The sequence below is a fragment of the Anguilla anguilla genome, chromosome 3 (genome assembly GCF_013347855.1).
Source record: "Anguilla anguilla isolate fAngAng1 chromosome 3, fAngAng1.pri, whole genome shotgun sequence".
Classification (NCBI taxonomy): domain Eukaryota; kingdom Metazoa; phylum Chordata; class Actinopteri; order Anguilliformes; family Anguillidae; genus Anguilla; species Anguilla anguilla.
The window spans coordinates 3,901,206-3,927,508 of NC_049203.1; the positions used below are offsets into that span (position 1 = coordinate 3,901,206).

Consider the following 26,303-nt stretch of genomic DNA (forward strand, 5'->3'; position numbering starts at 1 on the left):
TAAAAGACAAAAGGATGAGAAGTTTTCGTGCAACAATTTCTCATTTTAATGAGAACAAGTAAAAAAAAAAAAACAAATAGACAGTGCTCAACACATTTCCTAATCTATTTAGTGCATAATGGTTAAAACAATCCAGTGTCATGAAAAAGGTAATTGTGTGGAAAATTAAACTATATACAGAAGTGCAAAAGATAAAAGAAAATAAAAATAACACCAGCCCAGAGAAGGGCGCTTCTGGCTACCAGAGCAAGTCATGTCGCAGGGTCTGGCCTCATCTGCTCCCTGCACAGTACATTAGTCTTCCAACTGAGGAACAGCCATCTCTCATTTACACAACACAGAGGAGTGCAAGTATTTCAAATAAAATCTGTTACTTAAAATTAAAACGATAATAAAAAAAAAAATAAAACACGACCACAGACTGAAAGACCACACAAATGGTGAACCGTAAACGCAAACGGTAAAAATTCGGGGACGCGGGCGGGCGCGGGCGCGGACGTGCGCGTCAGGGCTGAGCGAGGTGCTTGAGAATGCGTTCGGCAGCCACCCGCTGTACCTCTCCCCGCAGCAAGGGGGCGCTGGTGCCCGGCAGGATCTGGGCCACGCCGCTGAAGGGCACGGGGAGCCCAGGGATCAGCACCCTGTAGGCGAAGTAGAGGAAGCCGTCGGCGCCGGCGTGGAGGAACTGCAGGTCGTAGAGGGGGGGCCCCACTTTGAAGACCTCGCAGACTCGCAGCAGAAGGGCCACGGCGTCCGTCGACGCCGGGACGTCCCGCCTGGGCGCGGGAGGGGGGCAGCCGGCGACCGGGGACAAGCCGGGGGTCAGGAGGCTCAGGAGGTTCTCCTGGGGCGGAGGAGGGGGGCGGTCGCGATCCAGGGGGCGGACGGGCGGCAGAGGACACGGTTTGGGGAAGCCCTTCGTGGCAGGGAAGGGTTCCCCCGCCTCTTCATCCTCGTCCTCGTCCTGCTTGGGCTTGTTGGAGAAGCTGAACCACTTCACCGTGATGATTATTCCAAATTTCCTCTTAAAAGCTGACGAGCGAGAGGGCGAGAGGGAGAGGGGAGTTGTTTGTTATAAGGTTGCACAAAAAACGTGGTCGACTCCCCAAAACTTCCATTCGCTCCCTGAGAAAAAACGTCACCCCACCATTGGGAATCTTCGACTGAAGCATCTGTTGGTACTTCATTTTGAAATTTACATTTCAAGGCTAGAAGCTTCTAGACGCCCCCCCGACACACAGAGGAAGTGTTTAAAAAGCACTGTGCAAGTTATAACCAAGTCCTACCCACTAGAGATCGCAATCGAATTTGCAGAACAAATTAAAATTTAACAAGACTAAGACATGCAACACCACAGCAGCCTACGAGACTCAAAGACCACTGAGAAATTACACTGCAACACTACAAATTATACGTACACTGTACATACTAGAGGTGTAAACTTCAAGCTTCACCGCGATAGGATACAATTTTGATTTTGAGGCCGGGGTGGCAGTGTAGTAAAATGGGTAAGGAGCTGGTCTTGTAACCCAGAGGTTGCAGGTATGTTTGATGCAGGTTTGTTGTATGAGTGACAATGTACGATTTGCATGTGTTGTATGTGTTTTCGCAAAATTAGATTGATTAAATCTAACCATTGCCCTTTGAACCAAACTTTATAATTGATCAGGTTACACCTTTAGCACCTGGCCCTCCATGTATCCAGACCCACCTTCACAAATGACCTTCTTGGCCATGGAGGCGTTGTAGTGGGAGGTGTAGTGCACGATGGCGGTAACCTTCTTCCCGCCCTTCCCGAATTTCAGGGAGACGGACTCCACCCCCTCCGACAGGCCGCGGAGGACCTGGAGCAGCCTCTCCCGGTCCACCCCGGCGGGCAGGTCCCCCAGGCAGAGCTGCCTCTTCTCCGTGCTCCGGCGCACGGTCAGCGGCGCCCCCTGCTGGAGCTGGTGCTGGTGCAGGCAGCGGATGGCGGCCGCGGCGCTCTGCGGGTCGCGGTACTTGGCGTAGGCGAAGCCGCGGTTCTGGCCGCTGAAGTTCATCATCAGGCGGAACTCGTAGAGCGGGCCCACGCTCTGGAAGAGGGGGATCAGCTTGTCCTCGTAGATGTCCCGCGGGATCTGGCTGATGAAGACCTCGCACCCGGGTCCTGGTGCCGGACCGGTCCAGTCTGGGGGTGAAGTGGGGGGATGGGAGGGGTAGGGGGTGGGGGAAACTGGTCCTTGTTATTTTTATGATCCAATTTTCACTCTCGTTTTTGTTTTGCATTAGGCTATTTTTTAAAACCGATTTTCACTCATTTTTAATATTCAAAATAAACACCAGTACAGTCCCAGTTTAAAAAAAAAACAGCAAGGTATCAGCAGGTACCATCAATTTGCTCTTTTATCATTTTATGCCCAACAAAGCAGCCCCACCCAAATTCAATGAATCTGTTTACAACCGTCTTCCAACCGTCTTAGTCTATAAGCCTAATGAGCCTGAACTGTAATGCCCATGTAGATCTGAATTTTATATCGTCTGTAGCATGTTCCATGCTGTTACAGAACAAAGTCTGGCATAACCCAATTAGCAAAGCAATTAGTTTAAATCTCAGCAATAAAATAATTTGTAATGGACTTTGAAATGTTAGGAAAGCTCTGCGACAGCATACCACGTTAAATAGTTGAATAAATACTTCTTTCCAATTCATGGCTCCAGGAAGGAAACGTAGTTAAAAAGTATTTTCATTTTTTCCCTAAATCAGTCACTCTGCTACATATGTAACAATAAGCAGTAGAGGAAATTTAAGATTATAAAACGATATTTTTCGAAGACCAGTAGCTTGCTCCTGTGAGTGATAAGGGGTTTATTAGAATAGGCGGTTAGCAGTGCGTCATTGCGCGTGGTTGACTGACCGGGAGGTGGCCCGCCATACTTCCGCTGACCGTTGACTTGGACTAGTTTGATGGCAGTCCTTTGCACCCATGACTCCAAAGAGGCCAGGTTCTCCTGGTTCAGGATCTTCAGAGAGGAAGAAAGAATAAGAAACCAACATCCTGCGTCCACCAGGATCCACGCCCTCAAAATAAAAACGTTGAGCATATACTACAATGTACACATTGTTTCCCAGCGATTTCACGTCATATGAACTCGTCACCAATCTTAACAGAAAAGACGTAGAGGTGCTGGTCGACTATAATGTCTGATGTAATTCTCTGTTCTGGATTATCAGACAATAAAAAACATTGTGTATATCGCTCTGTCGAAATACTGAATCCAGGTAACCGAATCACACCAGCAAGCCACGACACAGCCGCCCTAAAATCACTGCAATGGCTGCCTATTACTCATACGAGGTGATCAGCATGGGGTTAATTAAGCGTTTTTAATGCTTTACAAATATACACATAACGAAATTCGAGGATATTCAAGATTGTTGTTTATCAAAGACAGGCTAAAAAACTGGTTTTTCGTTTGGGTAGCATTATTTTACTATAGCTTAACATTATTACTAGGATATAAAGTAGTTCCAATATTATAACATGCCATGCTCGCTGTCATACTAATGTTTCCAACTGGATGCCCAAACCAGAAACGTTTTAGTTTTATAATGTCCTCCGAAACTGTTGGTTTATTATACGGGCCTGCAACCCTGGATCTGGACAGGCTCTAAGATGCGCCGGTTTTTTTTTCCAGCTTTTAAAATATAAATTAGCAACAGGTTCAGACCCAATTAAGCCGGCAAGAAAACCAATCAAATACTTTCCCTGAGTAACGATGAAAACGAGCAGCCCCTTTCGCTCTACAGGTGCAGTGTTGCATATCCAAGATTTATTGCATGAACCAAAACGTCGCTCCTGAACAGTCTTTCGCATGAACAAAGCTTCAATTTTCCGTTTCAATTCAAGTTCACAGTTGAAAGCACCAAACTAATTCACAACTATGCGGGTATCATGGTGCTAGTCATTTGCCGTTTAGTTGCGCAACTGCAAAGTTTTGGTGTGAAACTACCAAAACCTCGCCATGCTTGCAGCATTAAGTAGACAAAATCAGCTTGAAGTCGTTCGTAAAAGCTACTCCTGTTTGTTGGGTTTTCATGTTCGAACACATAGTAGCCTAAACCATTTTTTCATAAAGTAAGTTTATTTAAAAACACACAGACAGCGAATTGGGAGTTTTTTTAAAAGTTCGATATTTCGTGCGACGTTCGTCCTGAAACCGAGGCGTAGACGCTGAACTGCATTTCCAAACTGCGTATAATTAGGCCAATTTTAGTGTAGCGCGGAGAGCAGCCGTACGCGAAAGGGGCGCCTTGATGGCTGCTCGTGTGCGCGCTTTTCGTACGGCGAAGCGAATGCAAAATGTATGCTTCAGCACTTTTTAGTTGTGTTATTGTTGACATGAATGTCTTGTTTTCTGTGTTTTATTGTTATTACACTTTGCGGTTGATTGTGTTCTGTGTCGGAATCGCTATGTCTCAATCCGGCTACGTTGACCCCTTCGGGACAAATAAAGTTGTATTCTGTTATAAACTAATGTTAAATCCAACAACTCCATTCAACCAGATTAGTCCAATTACAAAAATTTTTTTACAATAAAATCATGTTAAATAAACACGTGCGTCTAATTACAGCCGTCCCTCAATCTTACAAAAATGGAATCAAACTTTTTGCTTGCATGGAAAATAGCTACTTTCACCAAACATGGTGTACAACCTATCGCATACAAATATTAAAATAGCTGTAATGGCATCGTGAAAGTAATACTTTTAAACGTTTTTTCCAACATCCAGAAGGCCATCGCGACAGTAACAATACCAACTTGGAGCACAGCCTACAAGAACTAAGGAAAACAACTTGTCAGGAAAACACTTCTAATTTATATTACCGAATATGTAATGGAACACAGCGCTGCTTACTGTAAACTGTACTGCGATTAATTTTTACGCACCTGCTTTCGCTGGACTTCCATCGTGATTTCTTCGGGTTCGTAGTAGTCTGCTTTCTACTCGTTTGGTAGAAAATACTATTATTTTTTGCTCCAGAGACGAGAAATCACTGTCTGCAACCCCGTGACCTTACTTTCTAAAGGCTAATTGGATGGTCAGTGGTAATTGAGGCGGAATCTACGAAGAACTCCACTATTAGTTTTTTCTTTGTTTGCTTAGCAGTTTTATAATGTTACACAAGCCATATTTAAACTAACAAACAGCCAATGCATAATCAAAATAATTATCGACGTGTTCTGTAGGCCACACCAAACACTTTAAATGAAAGTGTAGGTATAATTGTAAAATCAAGGGAGGATGTATTTGGTTTGGATGGGGGGAAACACTTTTAAATTTCAAAAGGCAAAAATAATCAGGGCAAAGTTGTTTCTGTCGCCTGAACAGTATGTCGTTGCTGGCCTATAGTTACGTAGGTCTGTTGTCGTGCGTTTGAAATTATGTCCGCGTTTATTATTGAATGGATCCAAAATAGTGGTAAATAGATAGGACTTGTTGCTGGCTATATATATTTCTAATGTATAGTACTAATTTGAAATGAATCATTCCAATGGAAAAAATATTAGTCCGTTTACATAGTTTTACTGACTGCGCCGCTGAAAGTCTGATTAACGCGGTAGCAGAAATTACGTCAACAGACTGAAATAATGTCACGGACGCAAGTCAATTTAGGTTTCTGTATTGCTAACACGACGAGCTTTATACCACTTTCTCGAACAGAATAGGTTTTCATGAACTCTGGATATATGTATTTTATTAAATTAAGATATGTATACGTGCATGGACATATATTTGTTTTGAATATCTCTCCTGATTGATTCATCACTCACTGAACAAACCTCACGTTGTGTCTTTCTCAGATAGAACTGCATGACTGAATACCATGAACAATTTAACAATAGTAGTTTCACACTGATTTTGCAAACATGAAGGCTGTATCATTTCCTTCCGTGGGTGGATTTTGTCCACCCATCCTCTTGGCCAGGGTTGCGAGGGGATTGGAGCCTATCCCAGCAGACATTGGGTGAATGGCAGGAATACCCCCTGGATCCTAGGCCGCCAGTCCATCACGCATTCATACACAAAGGTCAATTTAAGACTCTCCAGTTAACCTAACCTGCATGTTTTCGGACTGTGGGAGGAAACTGGAGTACGCAGAGGAAACCCACGCAGACGGGCGGAAGACGTGCCAAACCTTCACAGAAAGGCCCTCGGCCCGGGATTCAAACCCAGTACCTTCTTACTCTGTGGTGACAGCGATACTTAGTGCACCTCCACGCCGCGCCAGATGGACTTTGTTCTCACTTTAAAGTTCAGATGCAGAGAAGCCAGGTGATCCGTTCACTGTACAATCAACAACTGCTTCAATTGATTAATTGAGCGCTGAGTAGCAATGACAACCTACACAACCTTGTAGCTCTCCAAGGGAAGAGTGCATACCAGTGGTTGAGAGTGTGTTTTAAGCACACTGTCTAACCTGGGTTGCCTGGGTCCAGACCTTTGAATCCTGCCCACTGAAGATGGAAATGGAGTGTAACAAGTTGACAATTCTCTCTGATATCAGGCTATAACCTGGGCCTTTGTTTCATGAAGCAGGATTACTGAGTTGGCCGGATAACTGCGCTGAGCGAAACCCAGAACCCTCCCAAATCTGGAACATGGACTTAAGTAAAAAGAGCTGTTCTCTGGTTTATTCTGTGTAGTTATCCAGCTAACTCAGTAATCCTGTGGGGTAGTTCACAAAGCAGTATTACCGAGTTAGCTGGATGACTGCGTTGAGTAAAACCTGGAACAGCCCTGTTTAGTTAAATACCCCCCTGGTCTGTGAACTCTGTGGGAAAGGTATTCCTCTATTTCAGTGAGAGTTTAGTTTTAGCTTATAGCTTATAGGCAAACTAGACGTTCTCTTTCTCCTGGACATTTTTTCTTTTTGGAGTCAAAAATATCCATCCAGACAGGATTTCTATAAATTCATAAAATCTGTCTGTCTGCTTAGCTTTTGCTCATTCCTTAGACTGATTATAAACCCACCTGCATCTACCCTCGTTTTTTGAAAATTCAATATATGGTAATCCCCATTTAACTCAAATTCATCTCTGTCTTCTTGATCAGCTAATAGAACCCAGCCTTGAATATCTTTAATAATCCACAGCATGAATCTGTTTTAGAATGTAAAAACCCAAATCAGTGGTGGGCCAGGAGGGGTTGTACCCTAGTGTCTGTTTTTGGATTTCATGTCAACTTCTGCTTTTTATTATTTGATTAGTCCAATCTTTTAATAATGGGTATTTTGGGTATTTTAATTTTTTATTTTTTTATAAGTTCATGAATGACATCTGAAGACTGTTCCTGTGTACCAGCATAAAACATTTTATTACGGTCTTAGCTACAGTTAAACCAGCATAAGTGTATTCACAAAAACTGCCTGGTCCTATCAAAAACATACACTAACACAACATAGAACATCCACAGAAATAATACATATTTTTTAAACTCCAGGAAGTTAACTATACCTTTAACAGTCAATGACAGAAGAAGGGTTTACGTTTCTTTTCTTTTTTTGTTGAGATTATGATTTCATTTTTGAATAGGAGATCAAACCAGCATAATTGCAGCTAATTACCTCTCGCCAAACATTGGAATTTGTGATTGTTTAAATAGTTTTAATTTTGTATAACACTGCGGTTTTGCTCAGTCAGTTCCAGCTCCGTGTCGTCTATCCAAATGTTTGTCTTCTTGACAAAATATTTGCGGAGCAAAATTGAGAACTTTGACGAAGAGAGGGGTTTGCAGAAATGCACCGCCGTGTGTTATTTACTTCCAAGGGAGGCTTCTGGAACAGGAACGGCCCGGTCCCAAGATTTAAGGGTCGGCGTGCCATCTACCAAGTTCCCGGGTTGGCAGAGCTTCGTCTATGGTTCCAACACGGCACTGACAGGTTCACACTTCAGCGTTTGCCACAGAAAAGGTCAAAGCTGTATGATCTTCCCTATGCTTGAATGTCGGATCTGAGCCACATCATGAACCTTATAAAAACCGACTGACATGTTGGTCACCAGTCGGCACCCTGAGCCGAACCAGAGGAGGATGGGTTTCCCCCTTTGAGCCTGATTTCTTCCACGGTTTCTTCCCATCTGCCACAGGGAGTTTTTCCTTGCCACTGTTGCCTTAGGCTTGCTCCTGTCGGGCTTTTGGCCAGGGTTGTCTGTAAAGCGTATTGTGACAACTGCTGTAAAATATGCTATACAAATAAAATTTGAGTGATTGATTGATTGGATTGCTGGTAGGCGCGGACGGGCGGGCATTGGCAGGTGGTGTTGCGGGCAGCCGTAGGCACATGGGTGCCGGGCTCCTTGTCTCTATGTTCTCCCGTGTGCTTGTGGCTGCTTGTGATGCTCGCTTGTCTGTGCTTACGTGCCTCGTGTGTTCTTTTATGCTGCTTGTAATGCTTCTTGTCAATGGTTGCATTTTATTTTTTTTTACTCATTTGTCTGTGCTTATGTGTCATGTGTGTTCTTTTATGTTCCTTAAACCATCAAGCCTGCCCAGGGACTACAGATGAAAATTAGCCTGTGTGGCTACATATGGTACGTTTACATGGTGCATCTTAAGTTCTCATGTTTATTAATGTGCAGTGTCCCTTTCTTAAATAAAATAAACCTTAAAAATAAACCTTAAAGGTTGACTATCTCTCTCCCTCGGCTTTAATTTGCTGAAATGGGTTTCCTGGTGCATTCGTCCCAGGCAATAAACACCGTTCAAAAATAATGAAGTGGTTCGCATTCAGAGATGAATTTAATGACTTGTGGATTTTACTATGCGCACGGAGCATCTTAGCCAGAGGTTTCTTCAGTGCCTTGTGGGACAGGGTGGATTGTGCAGGAGAGCATTTATAATTCACTGAGATAACAGGTGTCACATATGTTCCATATTCCTTCATGGGTTCCTTAACAAGCAGATAAAAAAAAGAAAAAAAAAACAATTGTCAGAACATCAGGTATGAGCCATTCATAAGTCGGAAGAGAATGTACCTGCTTTGAAAAGATTAAAAGAGTGAAAGAACAAATAACTCAAAAGCTCAAGATGAATACATTTCACTATTAAGACATCAGAGGTTAACAGTTGGTAATGAAATGTATTTCAGTAATTAGAGTAGTCTTCTGTTAATAATATAAGGCTAGGGATGACAATACCGTTGAACAAATCGCAGTGTGGGGCACTTGTAAATCAGAAGACATTTCATTTCGTAAGTTAACGAACAGAGCGTCTGCTTAAATATTCACACAGAATTACTACATAAATGACAAGTCCATCACTGCTTGCATACAGTAACTTCTGCACCATCTGACTTCATGTAAACTTCATAAGTGTCCCTTCATATGTAGACTGTTTTGCATCTTCAGAAATTCCAAATGAGTCTTCAGGATTCTGCATGGTGTACCTTGGCTAGACCTTCCCTCAATGTCATATTGGCTTCTATTGACCCTATTGAATAATTTAAAATCCAATCAGGATTAAGTGGATTATTTCATTACGAATTACACATAATTTCAGACTTACTGAACCATTAAATGTTTATACATCATTATTCACGGTGTCTTTCAATAACATTACCTCAAATAATTTAGAACAGCACTTTTGCTGTAATTGTTCTTGTCAGTCTCGAATGTTACTTTTTAAAGTAAACTCTTAGTAGTATTCTCTCTTTTATCATTTATTTTTTAAATTTTTGGAGTCAGGTCATAGCCATATTTCAGTCCAACTGAATTATATGCATAGCTGTTGTATAAGTACATAAGAAAATACATTTAAAAAACAAATATATAAAAAAGGGCTTTTCCATTTCTTTGAGATACATTCAATGACAGAAGTTTTTTAATTGCTGTTCGAAAATGTAAAATCTTACATTATAGTCTCTTTTCAGGCGAACCTGTCGGGGATTAGTACAACACTGGAATTCTATTTTTTCCACATAATGTTTGTTATGTGTTCATTAAAGAAGACGTTGTATCTTTGTTTAAAATCATTCCCGTGGAGCCCATTGTTAGTAATCCCCACCCATAAAAATAAAAAACAAAAAATATTGACGCAACTGAACAAGACTGTGCGCTTTCGTTCAGGAAATATTAATGACTGACTTTCAAACCGACCAATAGGCGGCGAAGGGGTCGCATCTGGATACGTAGCTGTAGAAATGACGTCTGCCCGTAAACGACGTGCGATTGGGTGTTTTTTGGCGAGACATTTAAAATGATCTCTCTCCATTGTTAAATGGTTTCTTTTACAGGAAGGGCAGAGTGGACTTCCTAAAAGGTGAGTCTGGAAAGCTTTTGACCAGAAACATTAGCTAGTGTGAAAAGCTTTAAAGTTGAGTAAACCTAAAATATCATCATGTTGAGGACTCGGTTATGACCATCGCTACATATTGATTAGTTCGACAGCTAGTTTACTGAACTTTATTGCAGTTGCTTGCTACAGTGTAACTTTCCTGTGTTGCAATGTAAGGAGCCTCCTGGGATTCAAGGGGAACATTTTGATAAATAAATAGGTAATTTGAGGACACCAATCGGTAATTCGCGGGATATAGTTATACATGTTCTCTCCCTTGAGACCTATGTGTCTCCGTAGTGGTATTGTCCTCGCTAGCTAACTACTAGTGGTATCAATGCGTGCTTGTCGTATTGCCAAATCGTGCAAATATGTTGCATTCGCGACAATAGGAGTGTCCTGTTATTTTATTTGTACGGGAGTAGTTCGATCGTGTCATGTCAGATAATCGATCCAATGAAATTACAACTATCCAGGCATCCTTGAATTCTCATCATCCTCGTATATGTTTAAAAAATGTTCTTGGCTCTTCAAGCAGGGTCACTGAATGGTTTTATGTATATACATGCGTATGTTCGGTCATTCTAATCTTCGCTGTTTTGGTAAACACTGATCATTACCAGGGTGAGGGAGCTATAGGTAAGAGTTCTTCTCCAAAACAGAAGCGTGCACGTTTACGTTCAGCGCGTGGGGCCTGACATGTTTTTCGGTCTCCAGCTATGGCCGACGCCCTGGCTGCAGGTTCGGGCGCGTTCCCGCGGGGACCCCACTCCCCGGACCCCTTGTTGTCCCCAATGTCCAAGCTGGCTCACTGCTTCACGGGACTCGGCGCGACGCAGACCGGGTAAGTAGATCGGCATCCGTAATCCCTTAACATACCCCCACCGTTAAGATTAACATATATCCAGATCTTGGAGTTCGTCTTGTGCAATCTCTTGGAAGAAAGCCAGCATAGCCCGTAATATTACATCTAATTTACTTCGAATTCAACCAGTTTACTTCTGAGCTATTGTAAAGCAGAGTGAGTCAACCTAAATGATTGAACCTGAAAAGAAAGTATAAATAATCAACAGCATGGATTTACTGTAAAGTTACAAGTTATATGGTTTATTACCACCTGTTGTCTACAAAATAATTCCGTCTGCCATTTTAATTTCTGAGGGTCAATATTTTGACGCGGGGAACGTGAGGGTGCGTGGAGAGAGTGTGAGGGTGAGGCACCATTCCTTCACCCCAATGTTTAGGATGAACCCTAGCAAAGGATATAAAATGTCTTCCGCTGTGGTTCTCTCCCTCCCAGTGACACCCCCCGCCGTTGCCTGGACCTTTCTAACATCAGCACTGGAAGTGCCGACGTCGCCGTTGGACCAGAATCCCCATGCAGCGCACCTCTCTCCGGTAACATCAAATCTACTTTCATAACAATTCATATTCACAACTGCCAGCTAATCGCTAACTGTTGCTTTCTACTCCTGACAGTGTAGAGGTGGATCTACAAATGCCTTGGTGATACTGGCTCATAACTAACTTTGTAAATTTGCCAGCTGTATTTTTTATTTAATAACCTTTAATTGAAGCTTACAGGAGGTTAATTGCCAGGTGAGAATGAGACATTTTAAAGCTGAGCCATTTTTATATTTCTTTGTTTTGTCGTAAATGGCAGCAATCATGGCACACTTCCTGTGTTACTGTTGTACTTGATTTACCTGGTTTTGGGCTTCCTGTGATCTGCTGTGCCTGTCACTCTTCCGTAGACCACGCCCAGTCTCCACAGCAGGACTCACCTGTGCCCAGGTAACATTACCTCCTACAGCACAACACGATCTCATAGAGAGATCTTCAGGTGCAGTGTGAGAAATTTAAAAAGCAGATTTGAAAAAAAAAGCAGTTAAAATCTGTTAAAAAATCTAAATGGAGATGCACAGGCCCACGAGAACAGTTACACCAGATTTAAAAACGGCAGTTGTAGCCTCTCTTCTGACACAGCTAGGAATTGAACTCCTGAGATTTGGAACAGAACAGCTGTTTTTGAAGGGTGGAGGCGAGACTCTTCGGTCACTTTCATCCCCAGCCTCCTCTTCCTCATCTCCCCTTCCCCTGATTCAATGAGTTATGTGGAACCTAAGGAAGTTGAACCCGAGACTGGATATTTTCCAAGTTTCATGGGTCTTGCACCTGTTTATGCAAACCTTTGAGCATGATTCACTGTTGAGCTGCCAGCTCTGTGTCATTCATAAAAATACATTTATTCCTTTGATTTGCAGACACGTTTGCACAAGAGAACTTAATAATGTTGTATTCTTTCTCTATGCATGAGCAACAGTGTCCTTCTGTTGGAGAATTACTTGAGTTAACCCCACAACCTTCCGGTTAGAAGCTCCGTTTTTATTACTATAGAAATGTGCTGCTATTTAAAAAGTACAGTATCTTATTTCGAATCTCGTAGTGCCGTAATCTTTAATTAAAAGTTATCTCACCTCGATTCTGTGGAGGATTTTCTTGCCAAAATAAAACTAAAAGTACATCAAGAAATAAATAGATGAATTATTTGTGTAATATATCTATAAAAATATATAATTTTATGTGAAAATATATGAATAAATAAATGAAATGATAAATGGAAATGCTGTAGTGCTGACCTGATGATTGTCCCAGCAGTAAAACGGAATAATTGGTTGGCTCACAGTTTGACTTTCGTACAATTTACCTTATCGCCACAGAGCTATATTGAGCAGAAGTAACTCTTTGAAAACAAGACTCTTGTTTGCTTTTCGCTAACAAGAGTCCTGGACCTCTGACCTTCATGGAGCTTTACCCACAAGCTCTACAAGATTAACCACTGGTTCAAATCTGCATGTGTCTGAGAGATGCCTATTTTGTTGCTGAATCTGTTGTTGGCCAGATTGAATTTATTTATTTATTTATTTATCTTTGCTTTTTCAGAAATAGCAGAATGAAGCGGCTCAAGTCTTTTCTGGTAAGGTGATGTCAGAGAGCAAGTGTTCATATCAGTGTCAGTGGACATCTGCCAGAGTCCTAATACATGCCTGTCTGCCTGTCTGCCTGTCTGCCTGTCTGCCTGTCTGCCTGTCTGCCTGTCTGTCTGTCTGTCTGAACCCAGCCTAGGCTGTTGTGCAGCAGTCCGAAGCCAAACTCTGACAGTCACCGGCAGGGGGGACCTCACGACACAAACAAGGAGAATGTGAGTGCGCACACACACCCCCAAATTCACCTGCGCACACGCACCCCCCAAATTCACCTGCGCACACGCACCCCCCAAATTCACCTGCGCACACGCACCCCCCAAATTCACCTGCGCACACGCACCCCCCAAATTCACCTGCGCACACGCACCCCCCAAATTCACCTGCGCACACGCACCCCCCAAATTCACCTGCGCACACGCACCCCCCAAATTCACCTGCGCACACACACCCCCCAAATTCACCTGCGCAACAGGGGTTTTTTTGTGTTGTGATCTTGCTGTTTTATTGTAAAGGGTGAGAACATTGGAAGGAACGTATGACCTGCAGGTTTGAATGGTCTTAAAGACCCTGGACCTCCAGTCACATGGCTGTAGTTTTATTTTGGCAATGTAGTGGGTATTTCAGATCTAACAATGGGCTTTCTTGGTCAGTCGGTCAGTCAACAGTAGGTGGTTGCTCTTATACGAGTTAAAAAGTTGATGAGCTGTCAGTTAAGCTGCCCACAGGTATTTGATCCATGGAAACCATTCTGCTGTCCTCAGCTCAAATCATTCTGAAATAGGTGCCTGTGGTTACATGTGAACCAGAAATGGTTCAGTTCCTATCGTGACCAGTAGATGGTGCTGTAGACTCTACTTTTTTTTGGGGAAATATAATGTTGCGCACTTCTCACAGAAAGGTTGGGAAAGTCCTCTATGGCATTGTATCCTGGCTATTGCATAGTAAGCGCTTTGAATGGCAGATTAAAAAATACAAATACAAATAAGAGGATTTGTATTTTTCGATTTGTTACATGCATTATTTGCTTACATCAGGCATCACGTTTGATAAAAAAATATAACAGAAACTGCTGTGCTCCTGCTTACTTTATCGCGGGATGAACTGAGTGTAAGTGCGAGCGGCGATCACGTCTCTGTACAGTGTCAGGAACCCCTCTCTAACCCGCTCAGGTGGCCACCTGGAGCGAGCGGCAGACCCAGGTGCAGTGCCTGCTGCAGGCCCCAGACCCACAGACAGAGGGCAGCGGTGAGCTGAGCGCCCTGGGCAGCCCCATCTCAGCCATGCCCCTCTCCCCCGCGGCGGACTTCCGGGGGGCCGACGACTCGGACGGCTTCATGGAGGTGCTGGAGGAGCAGGAAGTGGAGGTAACCGTGAGCAACCCGCCCCAAAGAAAGTCAGTCCGCAGCAGAGAAAGCCGTGTGCTCTAACCGCTCAGTAAGGGGGAAGAGCAGTGGACTGGTTTACTGCGCTGGTGCAGTTTTCAGATTAATCTCACAATGCAGGATGTGCAGGGCGTGGCTCCGGTGGGCTGCTTCCTGTAGTTTTTTTTAATCTGTAGTTTTGTGGGTTCAGTCTAATGCACATCCTCACCCAGGCTCTCTTTCTCTCTGTCTCTGTCTCCCTCCCTCTCTCTCTCTCTCTCTCTCTCTCTCTCTCTGTCCATTCGTCAGAGCTCGACCGCTGTCCACATGTCCTCCAGCATGGCTCAACTGCTCTCTGACCCCCTGATGAACCAGGAAGTGGATTTCTCCTCTGTGAGTGTCGCCTGGGTGCATGCACACACACGCACACACACACACGGCATGCACACGCAGACACTCGCATTTGCACACGCACGCATGCACATGCACACACATGCACTCGCTCTCTCACACACGTACACGCACCCTCTCTCCCTCACACACACACACACACAAATAGGATGCTTGCTCTCCCCGGAGTTCGCCTTATTATTCCGCATGCTAGACATGCAATGCAAGCAATCATTGTTCTCTGCATATTACAGCTGGAATGCTGGCTCATTGCTTAGCGGATGTCCTTGGCTGATCTGGGGTAGCTCATAACGCTTGCAGCATCGCATCTCATACATTTTCTGGGCCAGTAAAGCTCAGGATTTTTACTGGACTTGTAAAGTAAAGGGGTTTGGTTGTATAACTGCTCAGCCCCACCCAACGTTTGCAGTCACATCCCTCCCGAGTCCAGAGTCCAGCATTCTCAACAATAAGCCACACAACCCACACTGATAAATTTTAATGAGCAGATTATATTCAAATGAGTATTCATAGTGAAACTAGGCCCAGTAAATATTGACAGCAGTGTATGAGCGCTGTGGGAGATCAGGTGAGAGCTGTGGCTGTAATGGCACCTCCTTGCCACCAGGTGGCACTGTTCCAGCGGGAGGGTCGACGCCTGTTCCGCTCGCCCTCTATGCCCGAGCGGCTGGACCGGCCGCGCCTGAAGAGAGCCCCGCCCCCCCCGACGGCCGACCCGCCAATCAAGCGCCACAGAACTTTCCCCGCCATCACGGAGGAAGAAGGGACCCAGGACGGAGGAGAAAATGGAGGGACGGAGGGCAGGAAGAGGAGGGTGAGAGAGAGAGGGAGGGAGTGGAGGGAGAAGGAGGAGAGGAGTTTAAGGGCTGGGTTACTGTGGGAGAGGAGTGAGGGAAGAAAAAAAGAGGGATGGGTGAATGTAAGAAGGTGCAGAAAGTAAAAGGGGAAAATAGGGTAGAGAGAAAATAAGTCTTAGGATGGTTAGAAGAGTGAGAATGAGGGAAGATAAGAAAGAGATGTAGAGAGTGAGTGTGTAGTCAGGAATGAAGCAGGAGAGCAAGAGAAGGAGTGAGGGGCAGGGAAATGAGAGAGGGAGGGAAGTGAGGTGTTGTGAGTGGTTCTGTTTGAGTTACTGTCACATCTGAGGAGTAAACATATTTCTGCAGGAATGTAGACATGCCATGTGTTTGCCTTTGCTTTAATCTGTGTGTGTGTGTGTGTGTGTGCGCGCATGGGTGTCTGTGTGTGTGTGTGCATGGGTGTCTGTGTGCGTGTGTGTGTGTGTGTGTGTGTGTGTGTGTGTGTGTGTGTGTGTGCGCATGGGTGTCTGTGTGTGTGTGTGCATGGGTGTCTGTGTGCGTGTGTGCATGGGTGTCTGTGTGCGTGTGTGTGTGTGTGTGTGTGTAACCTGTCTTCCCTCAGTATCTCTTGAAGAAGACTCACTCTCTCTGTGAGGTCACCCAGCACATGGGTGGGGACGGTGTGAATGCTGAGCTCATTGGTGACTTCAGCAAGGTGAGCCAATTACATACACCATGAGTAAACCGCGAGTAAACCATATGTAAACTGCGAGTAAACCATGTGTAAACCACGAGTAAACCACGAGTAAACCGTGAGTGGACCATGAGTAAACTCCCAGGGAATGCTGAGGACCAAGGATATATTCTGAAATCCTTGGAATGGTGTTTTTGGCCTAATCTTAAATTAATTTCTGATTGTGAATATACCATAACCCCATGTGCAAATACTACAATAACCCCATAAATACACCCAAACCATACATGGTACTTGCTGGTAAGCAGTATGTGGTAAGCAGTATGTAAACTGTGTGTAAACTGTGTGCTGCGTAGTGTGTAAGGTGTGTAAACTGTGTGTAAGGTGTAAGGTGTATGTAAGCTGTGTGTAAGGTGTGTGTTGCGTAGTGTGTAGACTGTGTGTAAGCTGTGTGTTGCTCTGTCTCAGGTGTACGCTCTTCCCACTGTGATGGGGAGACACGAGGACCTGAAGTACATCACTGCAGACACAGTGAGTGAGATCCCCACAGAGATACTCCTCAACTAAATACTGCCTGTGTGAGCCCAGTCACCTGAGTATGTACTGCTGTCTTATCTAAAAGGTCTCTCTCTGCCTCTCTCTCTCTCTCTCTCCCTCTCTCTCTCTCTCTCTCTCTGCCTGCCAATCTCTTCTCTCTCTCTCTTTCCCTCCCTCTGTTTATCTGTCTCTCCCTCTCTCTGTATTTCTGTCTGCCGATCTCTTTCTCACTCTTTCTCTCCCTGTCTCTCTGTCTCCCTCACTTTCCCTCCCTCCCTCTCCCTCTCTCTGTCTGCCAATCTCTTTCTCCCCCCCCTCCCTCTCTCTCACACGCAGATGTGTGCCCTGCTGAGTGGGGAGTTCAGCAGCCTCATCGAGTCCTTTGTGGTGGTGGACTGTCGCTACCCTTACGAGTTTGAGGGAGGCCACATCAAGGTGAGAGACCGGGAGGGGGAGGGGCGGGGCGGGGCGAGGAGGGGTGGGGCGGGGCGAGGAGGCGTGGGGCTGGTTTCGGCTGCGAGGCTCTGGCTCCGCGGCGGCCGCTGACTGACACCGCGTCTGTCCACAGGGGGCGCTAAACCTGCCCAACACGGACGAGGCGGTGGCTCACCTGCTGAGGCAGAGGCTGCAGGCCCGTTGCCCCGAGAAACGGCTGATTCTGGTGCTGCACTGCGAGTTCTCCTCTGAGAGAGCGCCGAGAACGTGAGGGGACATGACACACACACACACACGCATATATACACACATACACACACACCACGCACACACACACACACACACCACGCACATACACACAAAACAAGTAAACACACCTCACACACACACACACACACACACACACGTACACTGTGCATCTCTGTGATGTGCTTTGTTCTGTAGGTGCAGACTGTTGCGTAGACAGGACCGCAGTTTGAATGAGTATCCTGCTCTGATCTACCCAGAGGTCTATGTGCTCAAGGGTGGATACAGGGACTTCTACCACCTCTACAGGGTAAGAGCGCTCCTGCTAATGCCTGTATACAGGGACTTCCACCACCTCTATAGGGCAAGAGCACTCCCACTAATGCTAATGCCTGTATACAGGGACTTCCACCACCTCTATAGGGCAAGAGCTCTCCCACTAATGCTAATGCCTGTATACAGGGACTTCTGCCACCTCTATAGCGCAAGAGCGCTCGTGCTAATGCTAATTGGTGTATTTTGTTATTTGAGATCTGCTAGGAAGGCTCAGAGACTTGTGCACTTTCTTCTCTCTTCTCACAGCTTACTTGTTCCCTCTCTCTCTCTGTCTCTCTCCTGTTCCCCATCTATTCTCAGTTCAGTTAGACGACGCTTTACGGCCACAAGACGTATATTTGGGAGCCGGTGCCAAAGCACAATATACATTTACTCAAATTAAGATGCGGAACGCACAGTGATTTCAGCAATGATCAGTACAGTAATCAGTAACAGTGCAGCACAACAGCCTGACCGCAGTAAAAAATGTACCCACGGCGGCATAACAGTAACTTTTCGGCTATTATATCCTGGAAAGCAGCCCAACGACTCCGCAGCTGCGGCGCGATAAAAAGTGGTGCTTGACATCACGCGCTCGTCTGTGCGCTCTCCTGGATCGATAGCCAGGGGTCCAGTTATGAGCGCTGACGTATGATTGGGCAGTCCACACTGGAGACCAGGGGGAAAACAACAAAAAAAAAAACAGGAAAAAAAAGCAAGTGCTTATTATTATGTAGGTGTTCAGGAGCCAGTAATGATTATAATTGCTATTTAAAATAGTTCAAATTGGGGTCTTATGGGGATTTATGTTGCAGAAAAATTAGCTACATTGTTCCACACGTTAGTTATTTATATATTTTTTTGTTTTATAATGTGGTTTATTTCTGTTGCCAGTTGTGAAGCAGTTGTGATCGCGGGGTGTGTGTGTGCGTGCGTGTAGGGTGAAAACATTCTGGACCCACACTAGAGAGAAATTTCTGGCCTGGGTACTTTGGTTTATTGACTCCTGCATTGTATGGTATATAATTGGAGTTGTTTTAAGTGTTTTCTGAAGTTGAGCTGTCTTTAATTGAAAATCAAATTGGACGTCCTCTTAATGCATTCCTTTGTGCATTATTTCGGGTATTCCTGTGGGCTCGCAAGATGTTTGCCTTACAGAATTAAGGCATTCTAAATTACAGCTCGATTTTTCTCCCAGTTCTTAATTCTTGTCTTGTTGACTGGGTTGAACCCATATTTTGAATCTTGAATATTTTACAATAAAGATGAAAGTATGATGCAAGATGAAAGTATGAAAGTATTTTAGCCCAAACTTGAAGTTAATGTTTTTGCATAGACAGCTCTGCAGGCCTTTTTCTTTTAATACGCAGATAGGCTCTTGACAGAGTAAAGCATTGTGTACTTTCCTGAGGTCTTGCCTTTTTTTTTTTTTTTTTGGAACTCATTAATCTTTGTCTTTAAAAAAAAAAAAAAAAAAAAAAAAAAAAAAAATTGTGCCAGGGCCAGGTTCTGACAGCACTGCTTAAGGTGGTGCAGATTGTGCTTTAGCCCTGCACACGCAGGTGGGTGACAGCCCCAGATCACCTGCGTGAGGAGGGATTTAACCTGTGTGTCATGTAGAGTGAGACAGGAACAAGGCTTAATCACAACTTCTCTTGTGCTCATTTTGATGATGTCTCTCTCCCCCTCTCTTTGTACCTCTTTCTCTCTGTCTGTCTATCTGTCTCTCTTTCACTGTCTCTCCCTCTCTTTGTACCTCTCTCTCTCCCTCTCTGTACCTCTGTCTGTCTCTCTTTTTCCCCTCCTTCTCTTCATCCTCCTCCTCCTCTCTCTCTCTCTCTCTCCCTCTCTCTCTCTCAGCATCTCTGCGAGCCGCAGTCGTACTGCCCAATGCACCACGAGGATCACCGGGACGAGCTGCTTCGGTTTCGCACCAACAGCAGAGCCTCCGCCGAGGAACGCCGGCGTCGCGAGCACATCACCCGCCTCATCAAGCTCTGAGCCAATCGAAACACTGCCTGTCGCCATCGCTTGCCAAGCGGGTTGGGACAGCTTTTTACGTGCACACGCTGAAGGCGGAGTGTACCGTCATGAACTGATACTTGAAACGGGACCTTTATGTCCATGACATCGCACAGGCGGATGTGCTTTCCTTTGTGAGGTCATCGGTGAGGGGGAGTGACTTGGGGGGTGAGCAGGCCCGCCCCTTTTTTAGACCGCCAATCATCGCAAAACCAGAACTTGACCAAAACGACTGCCTCTTCGTGCCTTCCTTATTTTTTTTTTTACATTTCTTTTTATTTTAATTTTTAAGGTGTGGATGGCGGCTTTAACACAGGGGACTGTGCAGATTTCTGAAAGTGCTACGCTGCCATGACAACCGCGTTCCGCAAACAGCAGACCGTAATGGGGCCGTCCCGCCTGTTTGTTCCTCTCCTCTTTTTCGTCTCTTCGCCGCGCCTGACCCTCCCAGAAATGGGAATTTCAGATGCAATCCACCGCGCCGCCTTCCTCCCTGGCAGAAATGGTGGTTGTCGTGGTGCAGCGGTGCAGGAATGCTAATACCTGGCAGCGCAGGGAAAACTACGCGGTGGACGTGGTTTGGGAATGTCTCTGAACTCCGAGCTGGACGTCCCGTCGGGGAAAAGGGCTGAAGATCAGCTCATTTTAGTTTTATGATTTGAGAGAGGGAACATAAGAGAGAGAGAGAGCAGAGAAAGAGTGAGAGAGAGATGAACATTTTACTCTTGAATTTGATTTGAATGTTTTATCCTGTTTTCAGAATTTCTACTCTGTCAGTTTTCTGCTAATGCTTCCATTTATTATTTTTTCCATTAAAAACAACCATTTTTATTCTGGTTTTCAATGTTTTGTTCGAGACATGAAAGCAGTGTGAGTCACGCAGAGTGGCTCTAATGAGAGAAGATGGGAGTAAAGTCACCGTCTCCAGAAATGGATGAACGTGAACAGTCGTGCACGCACACGTGCACGCACACAGGGGCACACAGGCGCGTGCACGCACACATGCACGCACACGTGCACTCGGATCACGGAATTCAGTAATTCGGCAGAAGGCGTCGTTTTTACTCTTTGAGGTCCAGTGAAGAGAGGGGGCAGAAGGGAAGGACAGAAAGAGAAAGGGGGGGGGAGCCCGATGTGAGGAACGGAGGGAGAGGGTGTTTTGGGAGCGTAGCGGGCGGCGGCGAGCGGGGAGCCCTGGTGTCCGCCGCGGCGCCGCCGAGCCGCCGAGCCGGGGTTTGAACGCCGCAGCTGGAGCGTTTTCGAGCGACGCGTCGCCTGACGAGGGCTTAGCTGTTAATTAACTTGCCTGATTGTCGCCACCGAACAAACAAACGAAGAGGGGAGGGGAGGGGTTGGTTGGGTGTGGGGGGGGGGGGGGGGGGGGGTGTGTGGCGGTTTGGAGGGGTTGGTTGGGTGTGGGGGTTTGGGGGGTTTGGGGGGTTTGGTTGGGGTGGGGGGGACTTCAATGCTACGACATCGCCTGTCAGCTTCCCGCCGCTGTTTCCATGGCAACAGCCCACGCACCGTTTCGAGATCCGTGTTAACATGTGGATGCACAAACACACAAGCCGAAATTAAAGGAGAAGGCCCACCTCCTAACTCTCTCTCTTTTTTTTTTTTTCCCCCCACCCCGTGCTCTTTCTTGTGCACTCTGGAATTTGAAAAAAGAAAAAAAAAGAAAAAAGACTTTAACTGACGGCCCTGACAAGAGACGATGGCGGACGCTGTGTCTACCTGCGCTTGAAAAGGGCGCTTAATCGAGCGAGGTGTCATCCCGCGGGCCGCGTGTGTGCGGAACCGCTCAGGCGGGGTAGCGGCCTACATTGTCTCAGCCCGAACCCCTGTCCTCCCCTCTCCTAACGGTTGGTCTGGTCCCCGACGCCAAGCGGTCATGTTTCCTGAGCGCTCCGAACCGGAAGGGTCCCGCCGCGCAGCGTTCCCGCCCCCCCCCCTCCCCTCCTCCTCTGGAGCTACAGCATTTCTTTCCCTCCACGTTATTCTCTCTCTTCCGCCAGCTGCAGGTGCGAGAAGGCCTCACAGCTGGAAAAGTCCCCACCCACGCGTTCAAACAGCTGGCTACACACGGACAAAGTGAGCAGTCTCTCTCTCTCTCTCTCTCCCTCCTGCTCTCACACTCTCTTTATCACTCCCTCACTCGTTCTCTCTCTCTCCCCCCCCTGTACGTCTCTTTCTACCCGTTTCCCTCCCTCTCGTTCTCGCTGCCTCTCTCCTTCTGTCTGGCGTTATCCCTCGTTCTCCGGGGCAAACTTTGGCAGCTCTCCGACTCGCACCCCGGCGAGAGAGAGAGAGAGAGAGAGGGGGGGGGCTGAGGAGGGGGGGTAGGAGCGTTTTTCGGGCTGCGAGCCATCCCGTCCTGAGAGCTCTGGTGCTCTGCCGAAGAATGATTCGGCCTGCCTTCTTCGTTGACGGTATAAATAGGTTTACGGTCCCCTTCTGCACCATAAAATGACAACCTTTCTGATTTCCAAAAGACGTGTGTGGTATTAGAGGAGGTGTGTGTACGTGCAGAATCCCCCCTTTTGATCCACTACAAAGAGAGCTGTTCTTCCTCTGTTCTCACTCGCCTTGCGCTCCTCCTCTCTTTCATTGTGCGCTCATAATCCTGTGATATTTATGTGACTGAATTTTTTTTGGTGAGTCAGGTCCACCCGACAAATTCAGTTTAAAGTGCGTATTCTCTCGTTCGCCGTCTTCTCCCTAACCCCCCCCCCTCCTCCTCCTCTCTGTCACTTCCTTTCTCATTCTATCTCTTTCTCCCTCTGTTTCCCCTCTCTTTCTCGCTACCCACTTCCCCTCTTCTTCTTCCTCTCCCATTGTCTACCATCTCTCCCTCCCTCACTCTGTACCCTCTCTCCCCCTCTGCCTCACCTCCCTCTTCCTCTCTTTCCCTCTCCCCCCTCTCCCTCACCCTCCCCCCCCAACCCCTCTCCCCCTCTCTCTCTCTGCCTCTGCCCAGGGAGCATGGCTTCATTGTAGAACAACTGGCAGATTTCACAGAGCTCAGCGGCGGGGCGGAGTCTGTCCGAGCTGTAAGCAGATAGGGTGGGAATGGCTGTCTTCCAGACTGGCGTGTGTCCCCAGAGGAGGCGAACGTCGGGGACACGGCGAGAGGCTCCTCTCTGTCACCGATTTTTTATGGCTCTTTTCATATTTCATGTCCAATGCAGGGGCCAGGCCTTATCCAAGACCGCAGACCGCAGCCAACAAACACTGCCATCCCTGGGACAAGCATTGAGAGAGAGAGTGAGAGAGAGAGAGAGAGAAAGCCGAACAGAGAGGGAGATGGAAAGAGACAGACCGAGAGAGAGAGCGGGACAGAGAAGGAGATGGAGAGAGAGAGAGACAGAGAAAGAGGCCTTATCCAAGTTCACTGACCGCAGCCAACAAACACTGCCATTCCTGGGACAAGCATTGAGAGAGAAAGAGAGAGAGGGGGGATCAGACAGAGAGGGAGATGGAGAGAGAGAGACAGAGAGACAGGCCTTATCCACGTTCACTGACCGCAGCCAACAAACACTGCCATTCCTGGGACAAGCATTGAGAGAGAAAGAGAGAGAGGGGGATCAGACAGATAGGGAGATGGAGAGAGAGAGACAGAGAGACAGGCCTTATCCAAGTTCACTGACCGCAGCCAACAAACACTGCCATTCCTGGGACAAGTATAGAAAGAGGGAGAGAGAGACCGAGAGAGGGAGAGCTGGACAGATAGGGAGATGGAGAGAGAGAGACAGAGAGACAGGCCTTATCCAAGTTCACTGACCGCAGCCAGCAAACACTGCCATTCCTGGGACAAGTATAGGAAGAGGGAGAGAGAGACCTTATCCAAAATCGCTGACCACAGGAAAAAAAACACTACCATTCCTGGGACAAGTATCAAGAAACAGAGAGACAGAAAGAGAGAGAGATGGACAGAGACACACGGACTCAGAGAGAGTGAGAGACGGTGAAATAAATGGCAGACATTTGGAGGCAGATCATTTCCTGCTTGTAAGATCCTATGCTCAGCATTCAGCTAATGACCTTTTACATTAAGATCACTATTATCGTCTGACACACTGTGCAAGCCCTTGCTTCTGTATTGCTGTGTGTGGGATAAAATGAAGGGCGTGTTTTTAGACAGGACATTTTAAGAAATGTTGGCACCAATATAATTTTTTTCCCTAATGTTCATGAAACAACACTTCCTTGGTGCTGGAATCACTGCTTTGAACCTGTGCTGTTTTCAGAATGTTTTTCGTCTGTGAGATGTGGAATTGTCTCCAAGTTGCGTGTGTCTGGTGCCATTCCAAACAAAGGGAAACCAGCCAATGAAATACAAGGTCAAGAGTAGTGGCCAGAGGAAACACACCATGGCTAACTGCTAACAGTGCAACAACATGGTACCAGTACTGTGAGTGTGATTCCATTAGGAAAGCACTTGACAAAGCAATGGAGTCTGTGTCTGTCAACACCATGCACATAGACTACAGGTGTAAATGGCTCCACAGGGAAAACTCGGAGGAAATCTGAAAGACAGATGATAGGACCATGGGAATATAGTTACATGTTGTAGTTGAACCCTACTATCAAATATCAAGTGCTATATTTATTAAGCACTATTGTTGTTTCACTAAAGCCTTCCAGTAAAAAAAACTACTGTATAAATATGTGAACCATCTGGCGTTAAAAAGAAAAACATTCGACAGATTCCAAAGTGAATATTTTCGCGTCAGGCAGACACACAAAAATGTCTTCATGAAGGCTGACTATATGACCTGCAGAGAAAATCTGTACAGCGATGGGAATACCCCAATTTTAGCGCAGAGAAGATTAGGGGAGGTTTCTGAGGGGATTAGTAGAGAGAGCTGTGGACAGCAGCTGCGATGGACCAGGCTACACCAGTCGGCTGTGTGACCGTTTTTTTCCCTGCGCGTGTTCACACCTGCTCTTGCTCGGCCTCGTGGCGTCTCGCGCGCGATTTGATTGTCTCTCCATTTAAAGCGCAGCAGAGCAATGCGCGTGGACCGCACGGGGCGGAGTTCGTGGATACACCGGGAAAAGGCGTCATCGTCTTGCTGAAGAAGGCTGGAGTGATGTCAGCACGAAGCTATATCAATTAGCAACGAACTCTTAAGTGTATTCTTTTGTTTGTTTATGCGACTTTGTCCGTCGTTAGTTCTCTTCTCGCAAACCCACCAAAACCCGGCGTCATCATGTTTCGCCATTCCCACTGGTGTCTCAACAGGCAGGTGAGTCATTGACGCTGGAGAACTGCCATTAGAGTAATGATAACAAACCACCGGACGTCCAAACCAATTCGATATGGTTTGTATTACATATCCAACCGAAAGTAGCCTAAGTGACATCACCTACCGTTAGTTAAAATGCAATTTCGTGACTTAAAAATAACTTTATTAATGCCCCTTTTGGCCCAGTTGTCAGCTGCGCTGTGACAGCAGCTCCGGAGCCCCCGGGGAACCGCAGCTGTGTGTTTGCCCCCTTTTACCCCTGCCTAGGGACGGATGCATCCGTACCCCACGCTCGCTCGGGGGCGTCTCGGCCGACCTGCAATCTGTTCGCTGTCAGAACGCATATCTGCTTGTCCTTATCATAAACGCATGGCGTTCGATCGAAAGAAACTTCTAAGAAACAACCCTTTCCGTCAAAGTTTTGGTGATGCACGACGCACGGTTTAGTTGACCTGGACCTGCTCAGTGGTAGGCAAACCCCATTTATAGCTCAACGAAAAAGGTGGTCAAACCAAAAAATGCCATGGATTGTTTGGTTGTCAAAATTATGGCGGTTTGCTGAGGTTATGGGATCCCCTTCAAACGCTTTACCAAACTCAAATGCGGATCTCTTGCACACGCAGGCTCATCAAACTGTTTGCTTAAAAAAAAAAAACAAGCAAATGATTTAACAGTTTGTCTTTGTGATATTTGTCTGATTTTTGATTCGTCCGGTATTTCCTCAAATGTTGAAAATAAATGTCCTCACTCACCTTAATTACGTTGCATTAGCAGACATTCATGCGGTGACTCACAATGTAGGAGAACATAAGTGCATAACAGTTATGAGTAATGGCACCGGACCTGGCTAACTCTGACCAGTGAGTGTGTATGTCGCTAAAGCGCTAATGCAAATGAGCTACGCGTAGCAAATACAAAACCAATTAAATTT

The 26,303-nt window shown here is 46.1% G+C and overlaps 2 protein-coding genes across 4 annotated transcripts; one reads left to right on the top strand and one right to left on the bottom strand.

The window, feature by feature from the left end:
* Positions 1-7: 7 nt before the first annotated feature.
* On the bottom strand, positions 8-5,080 carry dnd1 (DND microRNA-mediated repression inhibitor 1). 2 transcript variants are annotated; one of them, XM_035411270.1, is made up of 4 exons: positions 3,529-4,136; positions 2,898-3,003; positions 1,712-2,170; positions 8-1,032 (listed from the first exon to the last, which is right to left on the bottom strand). In XM_035411270.1, the coding sequence occupies exons 1-4, from the start codon at positions 3,541-3,543 to the stop codon at positions 506-508; spliced, it is 1,107 nt and encodes a 368-aa protein (XP_035267161.1). In that variant the 5' UTR covers positions 3,544-4,136; the 3' UTR covers positions 8-505. The 2 variants fall into 2 exon arrangements, with proteins under 2 accessions (XP_035267161.1, XP_035267160.1); XM_035411269.1 differs by lacking the exon at positions 3,529-4,136 and adding an exon at positions 4,933-5,080 and having other exon boundaries at positions 9-1,032.
* A 5,170-nt stretch (positions 5,081-10,250) lies between these two features.
* LOC118222606 (M-phase inducer phosphatase 1-B-like) lies at positions 10,251-20,954 on the top strand. 2 transcript variants are annotated; one of them, XM_035408317.1, is made up of 15 exons: positions 10,251-10,300; positions 11,033-11,159; positions 11,616-11,713; positions 12,070-12,109; positions 13,259-13,292; positions 13,437-13,517; positions 14,472-14,666; positions 14,973-15,056; positions 15,682-15,888; positions 16,497-16,589; positions 17,037-17,099; positions 17,442-17,540; positions 17,674-17,807; positions 17,985-18,096; positions 19,962-20,954. In XM_035408317.1, the coding sequence occupies exons 2-15, from the start codon at positions 11,035-11,037 to the stop codon at positions 20,100-20,102; spliced, it is 1,506 nt and encodes a 501-aa protein (XP_035264208.1). In that variant the 5' UTR covers positions 10,251-10,300; positions 11,033-11,034; the 3' UTR covers positions 20,103-20,954. The 2 variants fall into 2 exon arrangements, with proteins under 2 accessions (XP_035264208.1, XP_035264209.1); XM_035408318.1 differs by lacking the exon at positions 10,251-10,300 and adding an exon at positions 10,926-10,954.
* Positions 20,955-26,303: the final 5,349 nt, after the last annotated feature.